This window comes from Diospyros lotus, chromosome 3 (assembly GCF_014633365.1).
Source record: "Diospyros lotus cultivar Yz01 chromosome 3, ASM1463336v1, whole genome shotgun sequence".
Classification (NCBI taxonomy): Eukaryota; Viridiplantae; Streptophyta; class Magnoliopsida; order Ericales; family Ebenaceae; genus Diospyros; species Diospyros lotus.
Window position 1 is genome coordinate 20,764,613 of NC_068340.1, and position 21,019 is coordinate 20,785,631.

General features: G+C 34.8%; 1 protein-coding gene and 1 non-coding gene across 2 annotated transcripts; both read left to right on the forward strand.

The window, feature by feature from the left end:
• Positions 1–1,841: 1,841 nt before the first annotated feature.
• Positions 1,842–1,915, forward strand: TRNAI-AAU (transfer RNA isoleucine (anticodon AAU)). The gene has a single exon. It is a non-coding gene; the product is annotated as a tRNA-Ile (tRNA).
• Positions 1,916–14,326: 12,411 nt separating this feature from the next.
• On the forward strand, positions 14,327–15,526 carry LOC127796507 (protein BIG GRAIN 1-like E). The gene has a single exon (XM_052328667.1). The coding sequence runs from the start codon at positions 14,459–14,461 to the stop codon at positions 15,314–15,316; it is 858 nt and encodes a 285-aa protein (XP_052184627.1). The 5' UTR covers positions 14,327–14,458; the 3' UTR covers positions 15,317–15,526.
• The last annotated feature ends 5,493 nt before the right edge of the window (positions 15,527–21,019 follow it).

Here is a 21,019-nt window from a genome sequence, read left to right on the forward strand (position 1 = left end):
AATTTATTATCCTAAAATTGTCCCAATTTATAACACGCTCGAGAAAATGGGGTGTTACACACTGACCTTCAATGCGATGTGAACATCCTATGCGATCGTAATTGGTTTATAACTATATGAATCTTTGGTCAGGGGTGCATGATTGGAAATGAGTTTTTGATGTTGGAAGGAGTTTTGATGTGTTATCTCGATCACACCACACTAGATCTTGTCATAGATATTGAGTCCTATGAATTTAATCAGTTTATAATTCTCACTCGATCGGGATATTAGTGAATAGAAATATTATAATACATCATAATCGAAAGTCCAAATAGATTTGTAGGAGGTATTGACTTCATTGCCATTAAGATAGTCCTGAATCTATCCTATAGCACATTTAGGATCTTTTAGGGTACTTTAAAGAGATCTTCATAGTAGATCAAAGTGTTCAATCGATATCAAAGAGTTTGATGTTTACTATATGATTGTAAACGTAAAAGGTCACATGCATACTAAGCATGTGCATTGGATTAGTGATACATCGATGTTAATGTGATCTTCGTCATTAAAGAGTTAATGATGATAGGTGTTGTTAAAAGTTAACAAAAAGATCAACGAACTGTTAAGAGCTAATAGTGAGAGACCATTAAGAATTAATAGGCATGTCGTTAAGAGCTAATGGGAGGCCTTAATTCCATTAAAAGTTAAAGGAAAGGCTATTAAGAATTAATAACAAATCTTGATGCAACAAGCCAAAAGTTGAAATGAAAGACATAAAATAGTCGACATCTTGTTGCTTTGAAATCTTTTATGCAATTAAGTTAATTTTAATTTGAATGTATTACACTCCTTAAATCTTAAAAATTCGCATGACATACAAACACTTTTACAAAATTTTATATTAATATATATATTAAATATAAAATAATTATTGAATATATATATATATATATATACAGTGATGGAGATGGGACGCATGAAAGTGGCGACGATTGATGGAGGCGCGGCGACGGTGACGGATGACAGCGATGAAAAACCTGCGTGCGACTAATAAGAGAATCGAATTTCATATTTGGATGAAACTCGATTTGGGGTTCATCAGCCTCCAACCCTCAATTATTTAATTGGCACCTTCAATTGCGGCTCCTCTCTGTTTATTATTATTATATATTCGACCTCCGCTTCGCTTGCCCCCCTCCTCTAATTCCCTCAACCTTTATATTATATATATATATATATAATAATATATGCATGGCTGCCCTATCTTCCTCCAATTTCTCCTTCAATTCCTCTGCCGCCTCTAATTGCGCCTGCTTCTTTCAATTGATTATTAATATTTTAATTATATTATAATATTAATTTTGATGAAACTCAAAATTAGGTTTTATTTTCGATAAAACTTGATTGTCTTCTTTGTCACACACAACTCCTTCGTCATTATCGTGAGCTACCCACGCTTCGATCGTTGATGTTCGCATCCCCATTGCTATAAATATATATATTTATTTAATAATTATTTTTATATTTAATTATATATAATTTATTAACATCTAATGATAAAATAATTAGTCTTTTATTCTTAATGATAAAATAATTTTGTATAATTTATTAATATATATTATATTAATATAAAATTTTATCCAAACATGTGTATATAATTTTGAGATTTAAAAAATATAATAGGTCTCAAATTAAAACTTAAGGAGTACAATAGATCTCATTTTTTGCACAAATGGTTAAACTAGAGACGAGAGAAGTTCTGGGCGTGGATGTGTTTTTGGTTTTAATTTATTTATTTTTATTTAGGGGTTTGGAAGAAATAAATTGAAAAATATAAAATTCAGTGCAGAACCCAAGATGGCCTATTAGCTCAGTTGGTTAGAGCGTCGTGCTAATAACGCGAAGGTCGCAGGTTCGAGACCTGCATGGGCCACTGCTTCTATATTTAGCTTTTTTTTTTCCCTTTTATGAAAAAATATTATGGGCCGATAGTGTTGTGGACAGCCCGGAAAGGTGAGACCAAATAGCTTTAATAAAACTTCATGGTCCATAGTCTTTGATTTGAGCCCAGAGAAATACGATTTAATAGATCAAAATACGATTTAATATATGCGATTTAATAGATCAAAATTTCTATAGAATATAAAAGAAAATTAAAAAATGTAAATTTCCGCAACATGGGTCTTGTTCAGTCAACTGTAAGACTTGTTTGGTGGGTGTTAGCCTAGCTTGTAGTCTTTGTGTTTTTTTGTTTCTTTTTCTGCCTTGGCTTAGTGACATGGTCTAATTAATTTAGTTAGTTTAATTGTGGGTTCTGTCCATGCTTAGTATCTTGTCTTCGTTGCTTGTTTGGTCAGAACACTCGGTTATTTCTAAAGTCCTAATGAGCAATATTACACTCAATTAATGAACCCACAGTCATTGATTGCTACAGAGGCCAGCTATAAAGTTTTGTTTTGATCTCCTTTCGTCGTTCCAGAGCCCTAAAGGGAGGGCAAATCCAATTGGGAGAAGGAGATGTATAGCATGTGTGAGATGACCCCTCCTGCCTCAATTTTGGGTTTCATTGCCGTCTCATCGCCAGCAGACTTGTCAGCACAGAACGACGTGCATGGCGAAGAATTAATCAAAAGCTCTTCGATTTTCTTCACGACACATATATATATGGATGTGTGTGTGTGTGTGTGTGTGTTCCTGATAAGCTGAAAAGACACGAATTATTGCCCTTTTCTTGGGGGCGTTTCGATTGGGGGAGATAAGATGATATATGTGTACTTGGGGTTCATTAATTATTGTTTGATTCAAGAGGGAACAGCACGTCTCTTACAGATCACGTACACTTGCTTTGTGATATCCAAACAGCACTTTTGGAACTAATTAAAAATGTCGTAGACAAAGGCACTTTTCCAAGATACTTAGCTTATATATATATATATATATATATATAGTTGGAGCCACTATGTGTGTAGCATGTATTGCCACGTCCCAAGAACCCCTTGTTCATGTCTAATTATTTAACTGATTAAGTAGCACATGAAGCTAGCTTGTTTGATAGCTATCAAAAACAAATAAAATCAATCAATCCTGGCTATTAAAAAAATCTTAAGGGCACTCATAAGTTCTGGAGAAGTTTCTCACTGTGTTCTTTTTCTTTTGGGGGGTTTTGGTCTCTTCCCCGTGTGGCCAATGGTTTCTTTCGTAGTCTCTTTGTTTGATTTCAGACTTAATTATCCTTCTCAGATTAAGAGAAATTAATTAACTTGATTTTGGCTTGATGAAAAACAATACTGCCCCAAGTCAAACTGCAATTAAGAGGGGGAACACTAAAAACAACTCGAGTCTTATGGCTGAAGAGAGCATATAAACATAAATCTTGCTAACAACTCGGCCAAATACAAGACACATAAGCAAAAAGTCGACCCAAGAAACAAAAGACTAAAACTAAACAAAGATTTGTTGTGAAGTTACGTTATATATATCCTTATTAGGTCAAGAGGATATGTATAACTTTCTTGTTTAAAAGGTGTTGCCAATTAGGTTCATGAACCCTAGTGGAGAGCAGGCATTGATAAGACATATGAATGAGTCTTGAAGGGCCTCAAGTGCGGTGCAGTGACAATTCATAAGAGAGAAGAGTCTATTAAATACTAATACTGAGCAGCACATACACTAAGGGCACAAACACTGGGTCCTATGAACACCCTTTCCAAGCGTTGATAAACCTAGCTGAAGTTGCGTCCTGCCGGCACAGCCACAGGCAGCGCAGGGACAAATGCATAAAACCTTGATAAAATCTGCTTCTTGTAATCTCTTCTTGTGGCTCACAATTCCCATTTTCCCCCACTGTCTTTTCCTTGTCTAGCAAGGCTACAGTGAAATGGAAACAAGACCTGGAACTTAGGGCAACAGATGGGACTGTTGGGACAACCATCACCACGGGTTCTTACTTTAAATGCATGGTGCATAGTGAAAGCTAGCTACCCAAATATTTTCTTTTCTCTGTTTACGAGATCAGAAGAAATTAGGGGCTGGTGAAATGTAACGCTCTTTTTATTGTTTTTAGGTCTCAAAGCATTGAAAATGAAGAAAATGACAACTCAAAAACCTTTAACAAACAGAGAAACAAGCCACATATTCAAAGCACATCTATATGCACCAATAATTGCACTCCATCATATTATATACATGACATCTCAACCAAAATATATTAGCTAAAATTAATTTGTCAGGTGTTTAAAACCGAAAATGTACTGAGAACTTGACAATAAGGGTATTGTCCAAATTGATACGTGTGGTCACCGTCGAACCAAGTTCGTTGATATGGATCTTTCATGGACCTTAGACGTGAGACTCTTGCAATATTTGGTTTGCTTCCTACAGTGATTGATCGAGATATTTTATGTATGGTCATTTTAACAATTAGTTTCTCTCCATTAATGTTTCCAACCTTATATGCTACATGGTTGTTCTCGCTCTCTAAATTAATACAAATGTTCAAATATTAAATTACTTAATTAATCTATTGATATATAATTTATTAATGTTATAATTAACCAAATCTCTTCCACTTAACTTGAGTAAGATAAGATATTTATGATGTACTCAATCAATTCTCATGGAAAATTACTGGACGACAAAATATGCTGGGCTAAGCAATGTAAACCATTAATTAGTAGAATATAATATAACAACAAAATCATACACTTCAACAATGTGCTAATTATATATGGCTTCTTCTTTTTCTTTTTTCTTTTTTTGTTGATAAGGTTTCGTTTAATGAGAGTGGCTTGAGGAAGAAAAGAAAAAAAGAAACTTTAAAGAAAGTGGCAGTCAGTCAACTTCGAGCTACATGCAATTCATTGATGATGGCAGCGCCGGATGTCACCGTAGCCAGGATCAAGTAGGTCACCCGCCCGGCCGTGTGGCTGTACCTGTACGTGATGGCCAACTCAAAACAGGTATATCCACACACACACACATATTTATATATATCCCCATTTATAATAAATAAAACACATGATCAAGATCACCATCGTTCCTGGATCAAAGATCTTGACAATTTATACGATGATGAATGCCAGATTGGTGTGTGTGTGAGTCTGTGTATATTGAAGAGAAGTTGAATTAATTAATTAAACCCACCAAAATGGGGTCATTTAATGCATTTCATCGGGAAAACTGTCGAAGATTTGCCTCCTGACAGTGCTTTGGGTCCGAGGTTCAGTCAGTGAGGAAAACCCATTGACATTTAACCCAAATCACAATTGCCCCAAAAAAGGAAAAAAGAAATGAAAAATGGTACTTATTGTTAGTAACTTGGTAGATCGTTGTTCACAATGAAAGCTGGTCAAATAGTGTTTTTATCAAAGACAAAGATAATATTTACGATGAATCGGGCAGTCGAATTTATTAATTGTGTGAGCAAAATATTTAAAATGTTTTTTATTTTAAAATTGTTGTATGTTATTTTAATGAAGCATCAAATGATGCCAAACAGTTGGGGGGCCACTTGGTGCCCTTTGGGCACCCACTAGAGGGCCACTTTGGCAACCATCTTTGACCAAAGCCCAAGCCCTTTTGCCTTTTGCCTTTTGTCAGATAGTCTGTTGCTGATCGTTTTGCACGATTTCATCTGAGCTGTTGCTGGTACCTTTATTCTTTGCCATTGTAGCCGTCCAGTTGCATTATTTATCATGCGTCTCAAAATTGATGAGATGATCGGGGGGAGACGAAAGAAAAGTGGGAGTGGCCGAGAGTTGTTCATTTTTAGGGTTTTAGTCTCTCTCTCTGTAAATCCTTTGTACAATCTTCGTCCCCGTTTTCTTTCTTCTGTGTTCTCTAGTTCGTTTAAGGTAAGCTCATAACCTGTATTAAGTGGTTTTTGAGTGTTTTGTTTAGAGAACTAGGGTTGTCCAGTTTTTTGATCTTGTGTATGGGTGTAATCGGATTGATTCATATAGTGGAGCGAGCTCTTTTCATCGGAGCTCAAGTGGACATAGCCCCTATTTGGGGTGAACCATTATAAAACTTGTGCCTCTTTTTTTGTTTGTATTTTAATTTTAAATATCTGTTATGCTTATGTTTATACTCTTGGCCATTAGAGTTGTTTCAGTAGTGATTGATTTTGACTGTGAAAGGGACTTGCTATCTCTGTTTTATTTATAACAGTGGTATCAAAGCTTCCAATTTGCGTATCCTAGGGTTTTCTAAGTCAAAATCACGTCTGATTCTTTTTTCCGAAATCTAGGGTTTCCTTTCTTTCTCTGTGAATGTGTTGTTTTAAGTCCTAGGGTTTTTCTGAGAAGCCTTTATCAGCGGGTGTTTGTTGTACAAGTTTCAGTCAGTAATCTAAGGTTTTTTAGGGCATTTTTGTGCAACACGAAAATGACATCAATCCAATTTGAAATCGATACATTCGATGGAAATGGAGATTTCGGAAGTTGGAAAAAGAAGATTAGGGTTTTTCTCTCTCATCACAAAGTGCTTATAGCACTCGAGGCAGATGACCATAAATGGTCACCTGAGCAGCTTGCTCAAACTGATGAAATCATAGAAGAGGCTTTCAATTTGATATTCCTCCATCTCTGTGATTCTGTAATCCGTAAGGTTGACGGTATATCTAACCCCTTTGATCTCTGGAATAGATTAGAATATTTGTATTCTGTAATGTCTGCTCCTAATTTGATTTATTTAAAAGGCATGTTGTTTAACTTTAAGATGAATACCTCTAAATCTATGGATGAAAACATTGATGAATTTACTAGACTTACTTTGTTATTAAGAGGTACTAATCAGGCATTAGGTGATACTAGTGAAGCCATGATTTTGTTAAACTCATTACCTGATGACTATGATGTGGTGATGCATGCTTTACGTTATACTAGTATAGTCCCTAATATGGAACTTGTTATTTCTGGTATTAAGGCTAGGGAACTGGTAGAGGTGAGCAAAAGTTTGGTTAAATCGAACTAACCGAATCGAACCGAAAAGTTCGGTCAGTTCAGTTCAATTTTTCAAAAAGAGCAGTTCAGTTCGGTTATATTTTTTTAAAAAAATCGGTTATTCAATTCGATTCGATTATTTTGATAAAAATACTCAAAAAATCAAACCGAACCAGTGTAGCAAATACCCTTGGTGAACTAAACCGACCACACCCCCCCTCGTGTGAACCGAACTCCCCCCCCCACGCGAGCGCGACACCCTATGGGTCATTTCTGTACTCCTCTTCGTTCTTCTCTCTCTCTCGTCTCACCATTTCTTCTCTTCTCTTCGAGTTCAAATCTTCATAGATTTGGCAATGGCGAAGGCTCTTCGATGGCGATGGTGAAGACGAAGGCGATTCAATGCTTTGTAGATCAGGCATTGGCCGAAGGCTCTTCGTCTTCATCTCTTGATCTCTTCTCTCTCCCTCCACCATCCGTTGCTTTCGCCAATGGTGAAAAAGAAGACGAAGGCCGGATCTACTAAAGGCCGGATCTACTTACCACGTGTCCTTTTCGGTAAGTTTTCGGCTACTTCTCTTTTACATTGAAAGTTTGAAACGTAGATCTACTAAAATCCAACCATTAGATGCTTTTAATTTTTGGGTATGTGGGTCACTGTGGTTGGGGGAATCCGATGATCGGAATCGATCATCGGAATCGCCAGCCGGCTAGGTGGCCGACAGCAACAGCAATGTCGGTCTCTTGCAATCATCTTAGGCTCTTAGGCTTAGTTTGGTTTTCGGTTCGGTTAGTATGGTTTAGGTTTAGGTTAGTTCGGTTTTAGTTAGTTCAGTTTGTTGATCGGTTCAGTTCGATTATTGCATATGATTTAGTTCGGTTCGGTTCATAATTTTTGGTTGGTTCAGTTCGGTTATAACCGATTGCTCACCCAATTAGGAATTGGAACTTAGCACATCTAAGAAAATGGGCAATAACTTGTTTGTAAAAGGAAATGTTGATAAAAGAAATTATACAGGGAATGCTGAACAATTGAATGGGTCAGGGTAGAAGAAAAAAAAAAAGATAAGAAGGGTAAACAAAAACAAACAAAATGGAAGTGTTATCACTGTGGGAAAGAGGAACATATAAAGAAATATTGTTATGATTATTTGAAAAAATAGAAACAAACGGGCAATGTAACTGTGGCAGTTAGTAGTTCTAACTATTTAGTTGAGGTGCTTAATGTATCTATTTGTTCTAATAAAAATGAATGGATTATGGACTCTGGCTGTTCTTTTCATATGTGCCCTAATATTGACTGGTTTCATAACTTTAATAACAGGGAAAGTGGAATAGTTTATATGGGTAACAACCATTCATGTAGTGTTCAAGGTAAAGATGATATTACTCTAAAGTTGCATGACAACAAAGTAAAAACACTCGCTGATGTAAGATATGTACCTGGTTTTAAAAGAAACTTGATTTCTCTTGGTACACTTGATGAGTTAAGTTTCTCTTACAAAGCTGAAAATGGTTCTATGAATGTTTTTAAAGGAAAAGATTTAATCCTAACTGGTTCAAAGAAAAATGGTTTATAAGTTTTAAATGGTTGTTTTCACTCTTCTGTTAAATCAAACTCTACATGCTATGTTAATACTGAGAAGATAGAACTATGGCACTTGAGATTTGGTCACATGAGTTTGAAAGGTTTGCAGACACTGTCAAACCAAAGATACCTTGGTTCAGTGTCTGCTGACTCCCTCGATTTTTGTGAACCATGTGTGCTAGGCAAGCAACACAGGATGAGTTTCCATAAGGGAACTCACCTGGTGAAGGCATGCATTGAGTACTTACATGCAGATCTGTGGGGACTTTCCTAGGTTCTCACCCATGGCGGTAACATGTATTTTCTTTCTATTATAGATGACTTTACTAGAAAGGTGTGGGTATTTCTGCTAAAAACAAAAGATTAAACATTATAGAAATTCAAAACATGGAAGATCTTAGTAGAAAATCAAGTTGACAAGAAAATCAAAACTCTTAGAACAGATAATGGGTTAGAATTCTGTAACAAAGAGTTTGATGAATATTCCAACTCCCAAGGTATACTTAGGCACAAGACTGTTAGAAATACACCCCAACAAAATGGGGTAGCTAAAAAAATGAACCGAACCCTCCTTGAAAAAGTGAGGTGCCTTTTGTTCACTTCTGGTTTGCCTAAATTCTTCTAGGAAGAGGCATTAGCAACAACTTCACACCTAGTAAATCGAAGTCCTTCTATTGCCCTTAATTTTAAATGCCCTGAAGAAAAGTGGACTGGAAGAAAATTAAACTTAAAATATCTAAATATTTTTTGCTGTGAAGCCTATGCTCACCAATCCGAAGGTAAGCTAGAACCTAGATCCACAAAGTGTGTATTTATTGGGTATTAGGAAAGGATAAAGGATATAGGCTATGGGAAAGGCAGTCTAAGGGTGTTAAAATTATTATTAGTCGTGATGTTATATTCAATGAAATTGTTTTCCCTTGCAAATTATCTAAAACAGAAGAAACAAACCAACATAGTAACACATATAATTTTATCAGCTTAAAAGGAACCCAAATTGAGGTGGAGCACCCAGCTATAAATAATAACCCACTTGGTGCTCCAGTTATACCAGAACCTTAACCAGAATGTGATCCTTCACTCATATCAAACTTAGACCAGACCTCTGATCATGAGACTGATCATGAGGAACAAAATGGTGAAACTGAGATTGAGGTGGAGTAGCATGACTCCCCTCAACATGATCTTGGTGATTACCAACTTGCCCGAGATAGAAGCAGAAGGATTGTAAGACCTCCTGCTAGGTATGCTTACTCAGACTTAGTATATTGTGCCTTGGTAACAGGTGTTGAAATGAGGAGTAGTGAGCCTTCCTCTTATGAGGAGGCTGTCAGCTCTAAGGAAAGTAAAAAATAGCAGCAAGCTATGGATGAAAAAATAGCCTCCCTGATGGCCAACATAACTTGGATTCTTGTCCCTCGTCCAACAAATCAGAAGTTGATCTAGTGTAAGTGGCTGTTCAAACTAAAAGAAGGTATGTTTTCTAATGACCCTATTAGATATAAGGCAAAACTAGTAGCTAAGGGGTTTACTCAAAGGGAGAGAATAGACTATATAGAAATTTTTTCTCCTGCGGTTAAATTTAAGATAATCTGCATAATGCTTGCAGTTGTAGTTCAATTTGATTTAGAACTTGAACAGTTAGATGTTAAAATTGTATTTTTGCATGGAAACCTTGATAAACACATTTACATGGTTCAGCCTACTGGTTATGTTGTTTCAGATAAATCTGATCATGTCTGTTTGTTGAAAAAATCCTTGTATAGCTTAAAACAAGCCCCAAGACAATGGTATAAAAAAAATGACAATTTTGTTCTAGGGTTTGGTTTTGTTAGAAGTCAATATGACAATTGCTTCTACTTTATGCTCTCTAATATTCTTATTTATCTACTATAGTATGTAGATGATATCCTACTAATTAGTAAGTCTAAGTCAAAGATTAAGGAGTTAAAATCAATGCTAAACACAACCTTTGATATGAAAGACTTAGGCCCTGCTAAGAAAATATTAGAAATGAAAATTGAGAGGAATAGAAGCAATAATAGCCTCAAAATTCATCAGCATGATTATTTAGTAAAAGGTGTTCATAAATTTAGAATGCAAAATTGTAAAACTGTTACAGTTCCCTTGGCTGGACATTTTATTTTATCTAAATCTTAGTGTCCCACATCCAATTTTGAAATTGTAGAAATGGAAAATGTCCCTTTATGCAAATGTAATTGCAACAATCATGTATTCAATGATAAGTATCAGGCCCGACCTTGCATATTCAATTTCCTTACTCAGTCGATACATGTCGAACCCTAGGAAACTTCATTGGGATGCTTTAAAACATTTGCTTAGGTACATAAATGGTTCTGCATGTATTGGTTCAAATTTTAAGAAAATGTTTGTTATACTTGATCTTGTTGGGTATGTTGACTCTGATTTTGCAGGGGATAGAGATTCGAGAAAATCCACCACTGTCTTTTATTTTACCTTGGGTGGAAATTGTATCAGTTGGAAGTCTAAGCTGCAGCCACTTGTTACCCTGTCCTTTACTAAGGCAGAGTACATGGCTGTAACTTATGCCTTTAAGGAAGCCATATGGCTTCAAGGTATTCTCAAGAAAATTCACTTGCTTCAAAGCAAAGTAGTGGTTTTCTCGAACAGCCAAAGTGCCATCCAATTGTCCAAAAATTTGGCGTATCATGATCGAACCAAATATATGAATGTGAAATATCATTATGTAAGGGAAATGATAGCCAATGAAACTGTGGGTATCCAGAAAGTTTCTACAGCCAATAATCCTGCTGACATGGGCACCAAGGTATTGACTGCAACCAAGTTCAAGCATTGCTTGAATTTGTTACATATCGATGATGGCTAATTCTTCAGCCATCTAAAGCAGTGAATGTGAGAATTGTAGCATGTTGCACTCATATGTCAGATCTGATTTCCTAGTCATTTGATGCTTCAATGTGGAGTTTGTTATTTTAATGAAGCATCAAATGATGCTAAACGGTTGGGGGGCCACTTGGCAACCGTGGGCTGCCATTTGGGTGCCCACTGGAGGGCCACTTTGGTAGCCACCTTTGGCCCAAGCCTAAGCCCTTTTGCCTTATGCCTTTTGTCGGATAGCCTGTTGTAGATCATTTTTGCACGATTTCATCTGAGTTGTTGCTGGTGCCGTTATCCTTTGCCATCACAACCGTCTAGTTGCATTATTTATCACACGCCTTGAGATTGATGAGATGATTGGGGGGAGACGAAAGAAAAGAAGGAGTGGCCGAGAGTTGTTCATTTTTAGGGTTTTAGTCTCTCTCTCTGTGTAAATCCTTTGTACAGTCTTCATTCCCGTTTCCTTTCTTCTGTGTTCTCTGGTTCGTTTAAGGTAAGCTTCTAATCTGTATTAAGTGATTTTTGAGTGTTTTGTTTAGAGAACCAGAGTTGTCTAGTTTTTTGATCTTGTGTATGAGTGTAATCGGATTGATTCATATAGTGGAGTGAACTTTTCTCACCGGAACTCAAGTGGACGATAGCCCCTATTTAGGGTGAATCACTATAAACCCTGTGCCTCTTGTTTTGTTTGTTTTTTTAAATATCTGTTGTGTTTGTGTTTATACTCTCGTCCATCAAAATTGTTTCAACAGTGATTGATTTTGACGGACTTGCTATGTTTGTTTTATTCGTAACACTATAACTGTTAAAAGTAAAAGTACAAGTGTTTTAAACAATATGCTTATTCGATTAATAAATTAGGATTTCTTTTGCAATCAATAATATAGAAAAATGAATATTGAGATCAGAAAGCTCCAATACTATAACCCATGCTGCCATTGCAGACAAGTTGGCCAGATTCTACAAGGAAAGAAAAAATCTATCTGAATGGATTAGTGGAAATTAAACACTTCAAGTTTATATGGGGCTTGATAATTGAGGTGTCCCCACACACACACACACATATTTATATACATGGTTTAGCATGAAGTTGATGATGGGAGTGGTGTGATGTGTTGTTGCTCCATGCATGAGCATGACTAGCTCGTTCATCCACCAACCCACTTCTTTGCTGTCTAGGGTTTGTCCTGTTTCCTAATGCTGCTTTGTTTCTAAGTAGGAGGATATTTCATCTTTTCAAACGGAAGAAATATATAAATATTTTTTAATGTGTGCCCCTATAAAGGTATCTACGTACATATGTTAAAGTTATTTTATTTTTCATTTAGTCAGAAAAACAAAATAAAATATATAAAAAAATACAGCAATCAGCAAACAAAACAACGAAGCTCAACGAACATAAAGAATTCCCAAGAGCAAGAAGACAGAATTTGAGTAGAGGGCCCAACTGGGCAATCTTTTTTCCTTCTCCTTCTTGCTTGAGGTAAAAGAAAACATTGACTTGAGGTACGAATCACAAGACACAAGACGAGCAAGAAACACATAATCATGCACAACAATAAACAGTAAGTCATTCATCCTAATAATAAATACTAAGTTATTTTTCTGTGGACATATATGTTTAAGCCGAGAGGATGAGTTTCTTTGTCTCCTTTTTGAATTTTTGACAAGTGAATAAACCATTTTGCGAAGCCACAGAGAGTATCTTTGCTTTTGAGGAGCAAAATTGAGTAGATTTAGTGTTGCAAAACTTTACTCGTTTAATTTTTTTAGGTCTAATTTTACGTCAATAATTATTATAAACAACTTAATTAAAGGAGAGAATATATATATATATATATATAGAGAGAGAGAGAGAGAGAGAGAGAGAGAGAGTGTGTTATAAGCCAAATTGGAATCCTTATTCCAAGCTCTAAAAAGAAGAGCCAGATCTACCATCTGGATCATGCTACTGATGATGTATAAATATGTGTGCGTGTGTGTGTTTTCAAAAGCAGAAAAGATAATTAAGCTCATAGTAGTAGTACTCAAAATTACGAGGACAGCAGCATGAATGGCAATATTCCCCACTAGCAGATTAATGGGGCTACAAACTCGAGCATCCAAGGCTAAGCAACCCAGCCCTTTCACTTTGCCCCCCATAATACACAACATATACAGTAGCCCTTTAGAATAATTCACAGTAAATATTTAAAGCTATATATATCTCTAGAGCCCTTATAATTTGTTCCGATATTCTCTCCCTCTCTTTCGTGTATGCTCTGTTATATAAGCCACGCAATTCACAGCATGTGGGTCTCTTCATCAACCCCAAATAATCATTTCCAAATACATATTGATCATTTCCTAGTGTTTTATATATATATATATATTATATTTAAGAAATTGTCAATTTGAAATCTTATGACTCTAAGCAAAGAAAGACATCTTATGATTGAAAAACACTAATGATAGTCAGTGAATTACATTATTGTAATAATTATGGTCGAGGCACCTTGATATTTTTTTTGAAATGTAAGAATATTAATGAATGTAATAATATTGTTCAACTAATTTATTCCTTTTCAAACTGTCTCGTCGACCCATTACCAATTACTTTATCATTAATTAGAAGAAAAATTTTATCAACAATGGCAATCGATCCTAAGTAATACAAAAATTTTACTACTGCTAAGCTTGTGGTTTAATAATAAATAATACTGCTAGTGAGCAAATCTAGGCGAAGATCAATTGCTTATTTTTTATAAAAATATTATTTTTATCAATTATAGTGATACCACTCTCTCTCTCTCTCTCTCTCTCTCTCTCTCTATATATATATATATTATATACAAATTTTATTTATTAAATTATCTGTCTATATCCCATAATTAAGTAACCTATATATAAATTTTTAGACAGTGCAATGGATTATTATAAAAGTAGTACCCTTTAGTCTCTCTCACTCACTCACTCACTACTTTCAACTCCCATTCTTCTTTACTTTTACATCCTCCCAAGTCCCCATCCTTTCTATCTTCCACTGATTTCATCAAAGTTCCAAACAACAGCTTCGAGCCAGCCAGCGATGTCCGTCGCCGCCGGAATCTCTGATCCAGAGAAAGTCTACAAGAAGCTGTTCCATAGGCGCAACGACTCCGGCGAGCTCGACGTGTTCGAGGCCACCAGGTACTTCGCCGGCGCTACCGAAGTTCCGGGCTACAGAACCGGCGGCACAGCTTTCACTCACAAAATGATCATGAGCGAAGAGAAGCTGCGAACCTGGAGAGGCGGCCGAGTCAGCTTGGACATGCCGCTGAGGAAAGCAGTGGATTCCCAGATTCATGCGGCGGGGGAGAAGCAGATGATCAAAGAGAAGAAGACGAAGCAGCCGAGATCGCCAGGCGGCAAGCTTGCCAGCTTCCTCAACTCTCTCTTCAGCCAAACGGCTTCCAAGAAGAAGAAATCCAAGTCCACCACCCAGTCTGTGAAGGACGAAGACGAGAGCCCCGGCGGCCGCCGCCGCCGCCGCAGCAGCATCAGCCACTTCCGGAGCAGCTCCACGGCCGATTCCAAGTCCATTTATTCGTTGTCAAGCTCCGGGTTCAGAACGCCGCCGCCATTTGCAGAGGTCCGCAAATTGGTATCTTATTCCAAATTCAACGCCCTCGCCAATGCCAAGCCCGCCATTAACGACGATAAAAGAAGAATGGATTATCCAGCTCTGGATGCAAAGCTGAAGAATTTTGATAATGGGTTCTCGGAGAAGAAGTGTTCCAGGAAGTTTGAAGAGGTTGACGATGGTGGAGAGAGCGATTCGAGCTCGGATTTGTTCGAGTTGGAGAACTATGATTTGGGTTACTGTTCAAGCGATCCACCAGTTTATGAAACGACCCGTCTGGATAGCATCAAGATGGCTGCACCAATTTCCAATGGTGCATTCTAGTACTAATTACTGTAATTTTCCTTTTTCTTTTTCTCTGTTCTTTCTTTTCAATGCCTGCCATTAATTAATGTTGTTAGATTATGATCTTAGATTTTGCTTTTTCGTGTGTCCTTTCGTAAGCTCTCCGGACCTTTCTCTCTGTCTGTACAGTTTGGAATGTTGGCTTGTCTCTGATTTATCTGATCAAATTTTCTTAAATAATTATTATTAGCTTTTGGAATTATTATGTATGTATATATAAAACCAGAAGTCCGCAGGCCTAATTAAACAGGTAACTGATTAGATTGTGCATGATTGATTGGAGATCCTTAAGCTTGATTAAGAGATAAGCTTTCAATCATCACTCCTTGAGGACTGTTGTGCTTTAATGTTTGACTTTAGTTGACAGCAATAATGAATCATACATGATAACATAACTAGCAAAGTTGATACTTTAAGCATCTTATTGGTTGATTTAATTATTAGATCCACACGTCTTTGAGAAAATCACGGCCATTAGATTATAATTTAATCTGTTCATGTCCATGTGGATATTATTAATGCATGCAGTTCATCATGTACATCAATTGCATCTTCAAACACAATGCAAGAGCACGCAAATTCCTAGATATTGCTATTAATTAAAAAGAAATCTCATATATATATTTGATTCTTTTAACTTTAATGCCATATAACCCCCCCCCCCCCCAAAAAAAAAAAGAAAGAAAGAAAACTTTATAATAAATTCTCATACAAAATAATATTATAGCTTGAACTTTTCTTCTTCCTCTTTCTTTAAGAGTTTTCAGAGTGGGATGTTGAATGTTAATATCAGTAAATGGTAGCATCATCAAGCCAACAAGTTTGTATAACTCTCCTCAACGGTTCTTTTATCAATTCTTAATTAGAATTTAACACCAGTTACAATAGTTGTACCATTAGCCTTTTTGAGTGCATATATCGACCTTATTAGGTTATTATATCATCATCTCTTTTTAGGTATATATATTAGAGCTATTTATTAGCTTCTCTTTATGGGCATTGGTAAAAGTACTTAATTCCCTAGGCTGATTGATAATGAGATTGGAGATCAAATTAATTAATTAGATGGTTTTTGTTGTTTGGGTACCGTGCAGATTTAATTATATGTTGATCGATGAAGAGCTGCAAATAAGTCGATCGAGCTACAAGTTTTTCATTCTTTTTTATAAATATATCCTAGCTAGCTAGGTTGATTAATTTGATATTAAACCCATTCTCTTTAATTTGTTTAATTTTGCTCATTGTACCAGCTGTAGGTGGTTATGGATTATATTTTTATTATTATTTTCCTACTTTTTCTTGGTTCTATCTTGTAATTGTAGCTAGCCTAGCTAGCTCTAATTAGCTAGGATCCCAACCAATTTTATAATGTCTATATATATATATATATATGGCTAAACTACCTGTTTTAGTGCTTATCTAGCAAAATATTAATAACGACAGTAGTAATATATATAAGTCAATGGCAATTATATATATATATGTTAATTATGATAACAATTCTTAATTTCTTTTGAAAATTTTTATTGGGCAAAAAGAGAAAAATTAATTCCAAGTACGAATTGGATATTAATAAGTTGTCGAGGGACCTAGCTAGTATTTCTTTCTGGTCGTAATTTGTTTGGATTCGCTTCCAATGGTTGGCTAGCTAGGATATTGTAAATATATATATTTGGATAGGTTATATCATTTAAATGCTTAATTACTTTGAATGTAATTACTTTCAAATTAATTATTTTTCTACTTTTTAGTACAAATCCTAAGTAAGTAAATTGAAACTCAAATTTAAATACTTTAAATAGTAATTAATGCATTCAAATTTCAAAAGGTACACTACTTTAATAAATTTATTTACAAGTAATATTAAGATGGATATGTGGCTATTTATGATCCATTCGTTCGTTCCAAATCAAAACACTCACTGTTTAAACTCAGAATTTCAAGATTACCATTAATTGTCTAGGCCACAATTTATTCTTATTATAAATTTTGTACAAATGCCCTTTGGTTAGGTGGGTTGTAGTTGTTGTATATATAGACCCACTATTTCTATCTGACCCTAAACACAGACGCCATTGCTGATCCCTACCCCAACTGTACGTACGAACCCCACACGCTTCCATGACATGAACTAGCTAGATATTAATTTCATGTTTAGGAACAAATTAAAGGCCAGAATCACATTAATTAATTAATTAAAAATAAATAAATAAAGTGTAGCATGCATGTAATTGAACTTTGTGTGCGTGATCCTAGCTAGGCCTAGGCCTGTTGTAGATATATATATATTTAATTTTAATTTGTCCAATCAATGGATATCAACTTAGGGAAGCTAGGATCGATGCAACTTAATTATTAAATATATAATATCTAATATCATATTAATTTGTGGATACTATGCATGCATGGGATATATATATCAATAAGATTGAGAAATCCAAACGTAGCTACATATATATATAGCTATAGCCTATAACAACGTCAGATTGGTGAAACATGCATAATTAATTAGGATCAACTCCATCGTTTTAGCTAAAGTATATAAGCCAAAAATGTTGCATGATGAGTGCATGTCTACCCCCTTGGAAATGATTTGAAGACTATGACTAGCCTAGCCCATGCAGGTTGGTTGAGGCACTGCCTCTAGATATAGGTCACTAATTGGCAATGAGCTAGGGTGGGTGTGAGCCAACTTTAAACTAATTAATTTTCTTTTAGCTAGTATATATGCATTGCATGTTGAATTATATATTATGGAATAAATAAATGTACCTATGTAATTAATTAGAGCTGTATAAAATAAAAAAATAAAAGATTTATTAAGTTTAATTTTTTATGTATTTTTTAGACAAAAATTGAATCATGGTTAAGTTTAATTTAGTTATTATATATAATTGATGGTAATAATTAGTTGATGAAGTATTAATTGGTCATAGTTATTATAATTGGAGGTAATTAATTAGTTATTAATTATAATCTGGACAAATGGCAATGAACGAATAACCAACGTGCTAATGCTTTGGACTCTGTTAATTAATTAGTGCATGATGATCATTAATTAATGATCAAGCACATCCATCAAGCAAAAATACACCAATTAAAAGTAATTACCAACACTTGGTAAATTGATGTTGCTTTCAATCTAGCTAGCTAGTTGTGTCACAGTGTGTGATTTAATTTGCAATGCGTGGTGACATGAGAGATCAAAGGGATCATGAGCAGTCATGATGATCCACCACATTATTAGTATTAGCAGTTGTCGTAAAAAGAAAAAGATAAAAATATAAATGTATCTTTATATTTTAATAAAAAAGTCGTGTGACATTTTAAATTTTTAAAACGTTTTATTAGATATATTTATTTTTAAAAAATAAAATTATTAATTTTTTTAATATATATTAAATTAAATATATTTCTGTACTTTATAAAAAAATTCTTGTGACACCTATAATTTTTTTTTAAAAAAAATTAACAAATGAAACTATTAAACATTTTTTAAAAAAATTCAGGTGACACATGATATCTTGGTAAAGTACAAAATAAATTTAATTTAATATAAATTAAAAATATTTAATAATTTTATTTTTTTTAAATAGAGATGTGTAATGGAACGCTTTAAAAATTTGAGATACCACAAAAAAAAAAATTCTTAAAATACAAGGGTGCATTTATATTTTCATTATAAAAAAAAAAAAGTTGTTCAATGGTCGATAGGGACTAGAAAGTGATGGGCGACTTGGGTTCTCAAGTTCGAATTTATTTTTTTGCACAATTATCGTACATCAGACTTAGATTTATCTTTCTTGTTGAAATTATGAGATCGAGAGACGGAGGTCGCACAAAAGAGGACATCCAAAAAGAAAAAGAAAGTTTGGCTTCAATTTTCATCATATATATCAATATCATGTTAATAATATCTTAAATTAATTTACATAGTATTATTATTATGCGTTTATGAGAGAGAGTAAATTTAGAAACTACATATGGAATAGAAATTAATGAAAGCAAATAATAATGATAGATGGGCCCACTACTACCCTAGTGCTTGGAGGGCCCCCAAGCGTGTGCCCTTCTCCAAACCAAAGAGAGGGAGAGAGCGCATCATGAACAATCATGTTGCTTTCTCATAAGTTATATAATAATATAACTAACACGAATAAAAGTAATAAAAATAATAATAATAATGCTATTGACAAGCCAGCTGCCAACCTTCCACTCCCACTCCCACTCCCACTTCCACTTCCACTTCCACGCCATCATCATACATGCAAATGCCATCCCATCCCATCGCATCACCAAACTCTTTCTCCATCGCATTTCCAGCTTTTCAATTTCCATATATAATAATCATTTAAAAGAAAAACAATGCAACAATGCTTTGAACATTTTGTTATTCGGCCTATCTATCTATCTATCTATTCATAAAATCCCCAAGCAAAGCATCCTTTGAATAGCCCAGTTGTTATTCTGCGCCGGTCATTTATGGGTTGGGCCGAAATTGCCCAAACCCAATGAGCCCAATTATATGTTAATTTCTATCCAATAAGAAAGAGACTATAATAATACTAACTAATCATTATCTTTAAAAGCAAGCAATAAATATACATTATTTTTTATTTTTTAAGTAATTTTATTACTTTATTAAAAATAAAATATTTATTTAAAAATTTAAAGTAAAGTGTAATAAATGTATTTTAATTATATAACTAAATATCCAAAATAATAATTTCCTTCTTAAAATTAATTAGCAAGAGAAGAGAGCATTAATTAAGGGCCTTATCCAATGCGGAATCAATGAAGAAGGGTCAGGGCTTTTGGGTCACAATGTTTGAGGTGGAAAGGCTATATATATATGATAATTATATTTGTATGTATATAGCTTAGGCGATGGAGATGGGTGGACAATTTAACATCAACCTTATATATCCCATCCATATTATTATATAAATAAATATTATGTTTGATGTTACGAGATAATATTAACACACACACACACACAGTGCGTACTGTTGAAAGTTGGTGTCGGCAGAAGAGAAGTAGCATCAATTAGGCTGCTGCACCTTCTCCTTCGACCCTTTGGCCCTCCGATGCGCCAAGAGAGGGGGGGGCATAAGTGACGAGTCAGTGATTCATCCTGACCATTAATTTCCCACTTTTGGCTTGGAAAGAAAAATTCCAGATGGATGCTCGCCGAACCCTTCAAATCCCAACTCAATAGTCTTTTCAAACTCCAATATCTCCAAAGTGCTGCCTTTCCATCCATCTTATCCATACCCCCACGTTTAGAACCCCTTCAACTTCAATCCATTATCTAGTACTCTTTTGGACTCCTTTCTTTGTATTGTATAGTGCAAAAGTGGTATCAGTGTCACAATTTTATTCTTGCTCTATAATGGGGGATTTTTTCCCCCCTATATGCATGATATAAAAAAATTACGTTACTTTTAAAATATAACTAAGATGGTTTTAAAATATAACTAAGATAGTTACCAATATCTTCTAGCAAATATTAAGTAATGGGTTCAAATGTTATTATGTTTAGTAGTGTAAAAGTTATATTTATCCTTTAATGCATATTAAAATTTATAATTTAACTTGATCATGAATTTAAACTCTAATTACAAATAGTAAATAAAATATCATAATAACCCATAAATACTTGGATCAAGTTTTGAGGTTAGA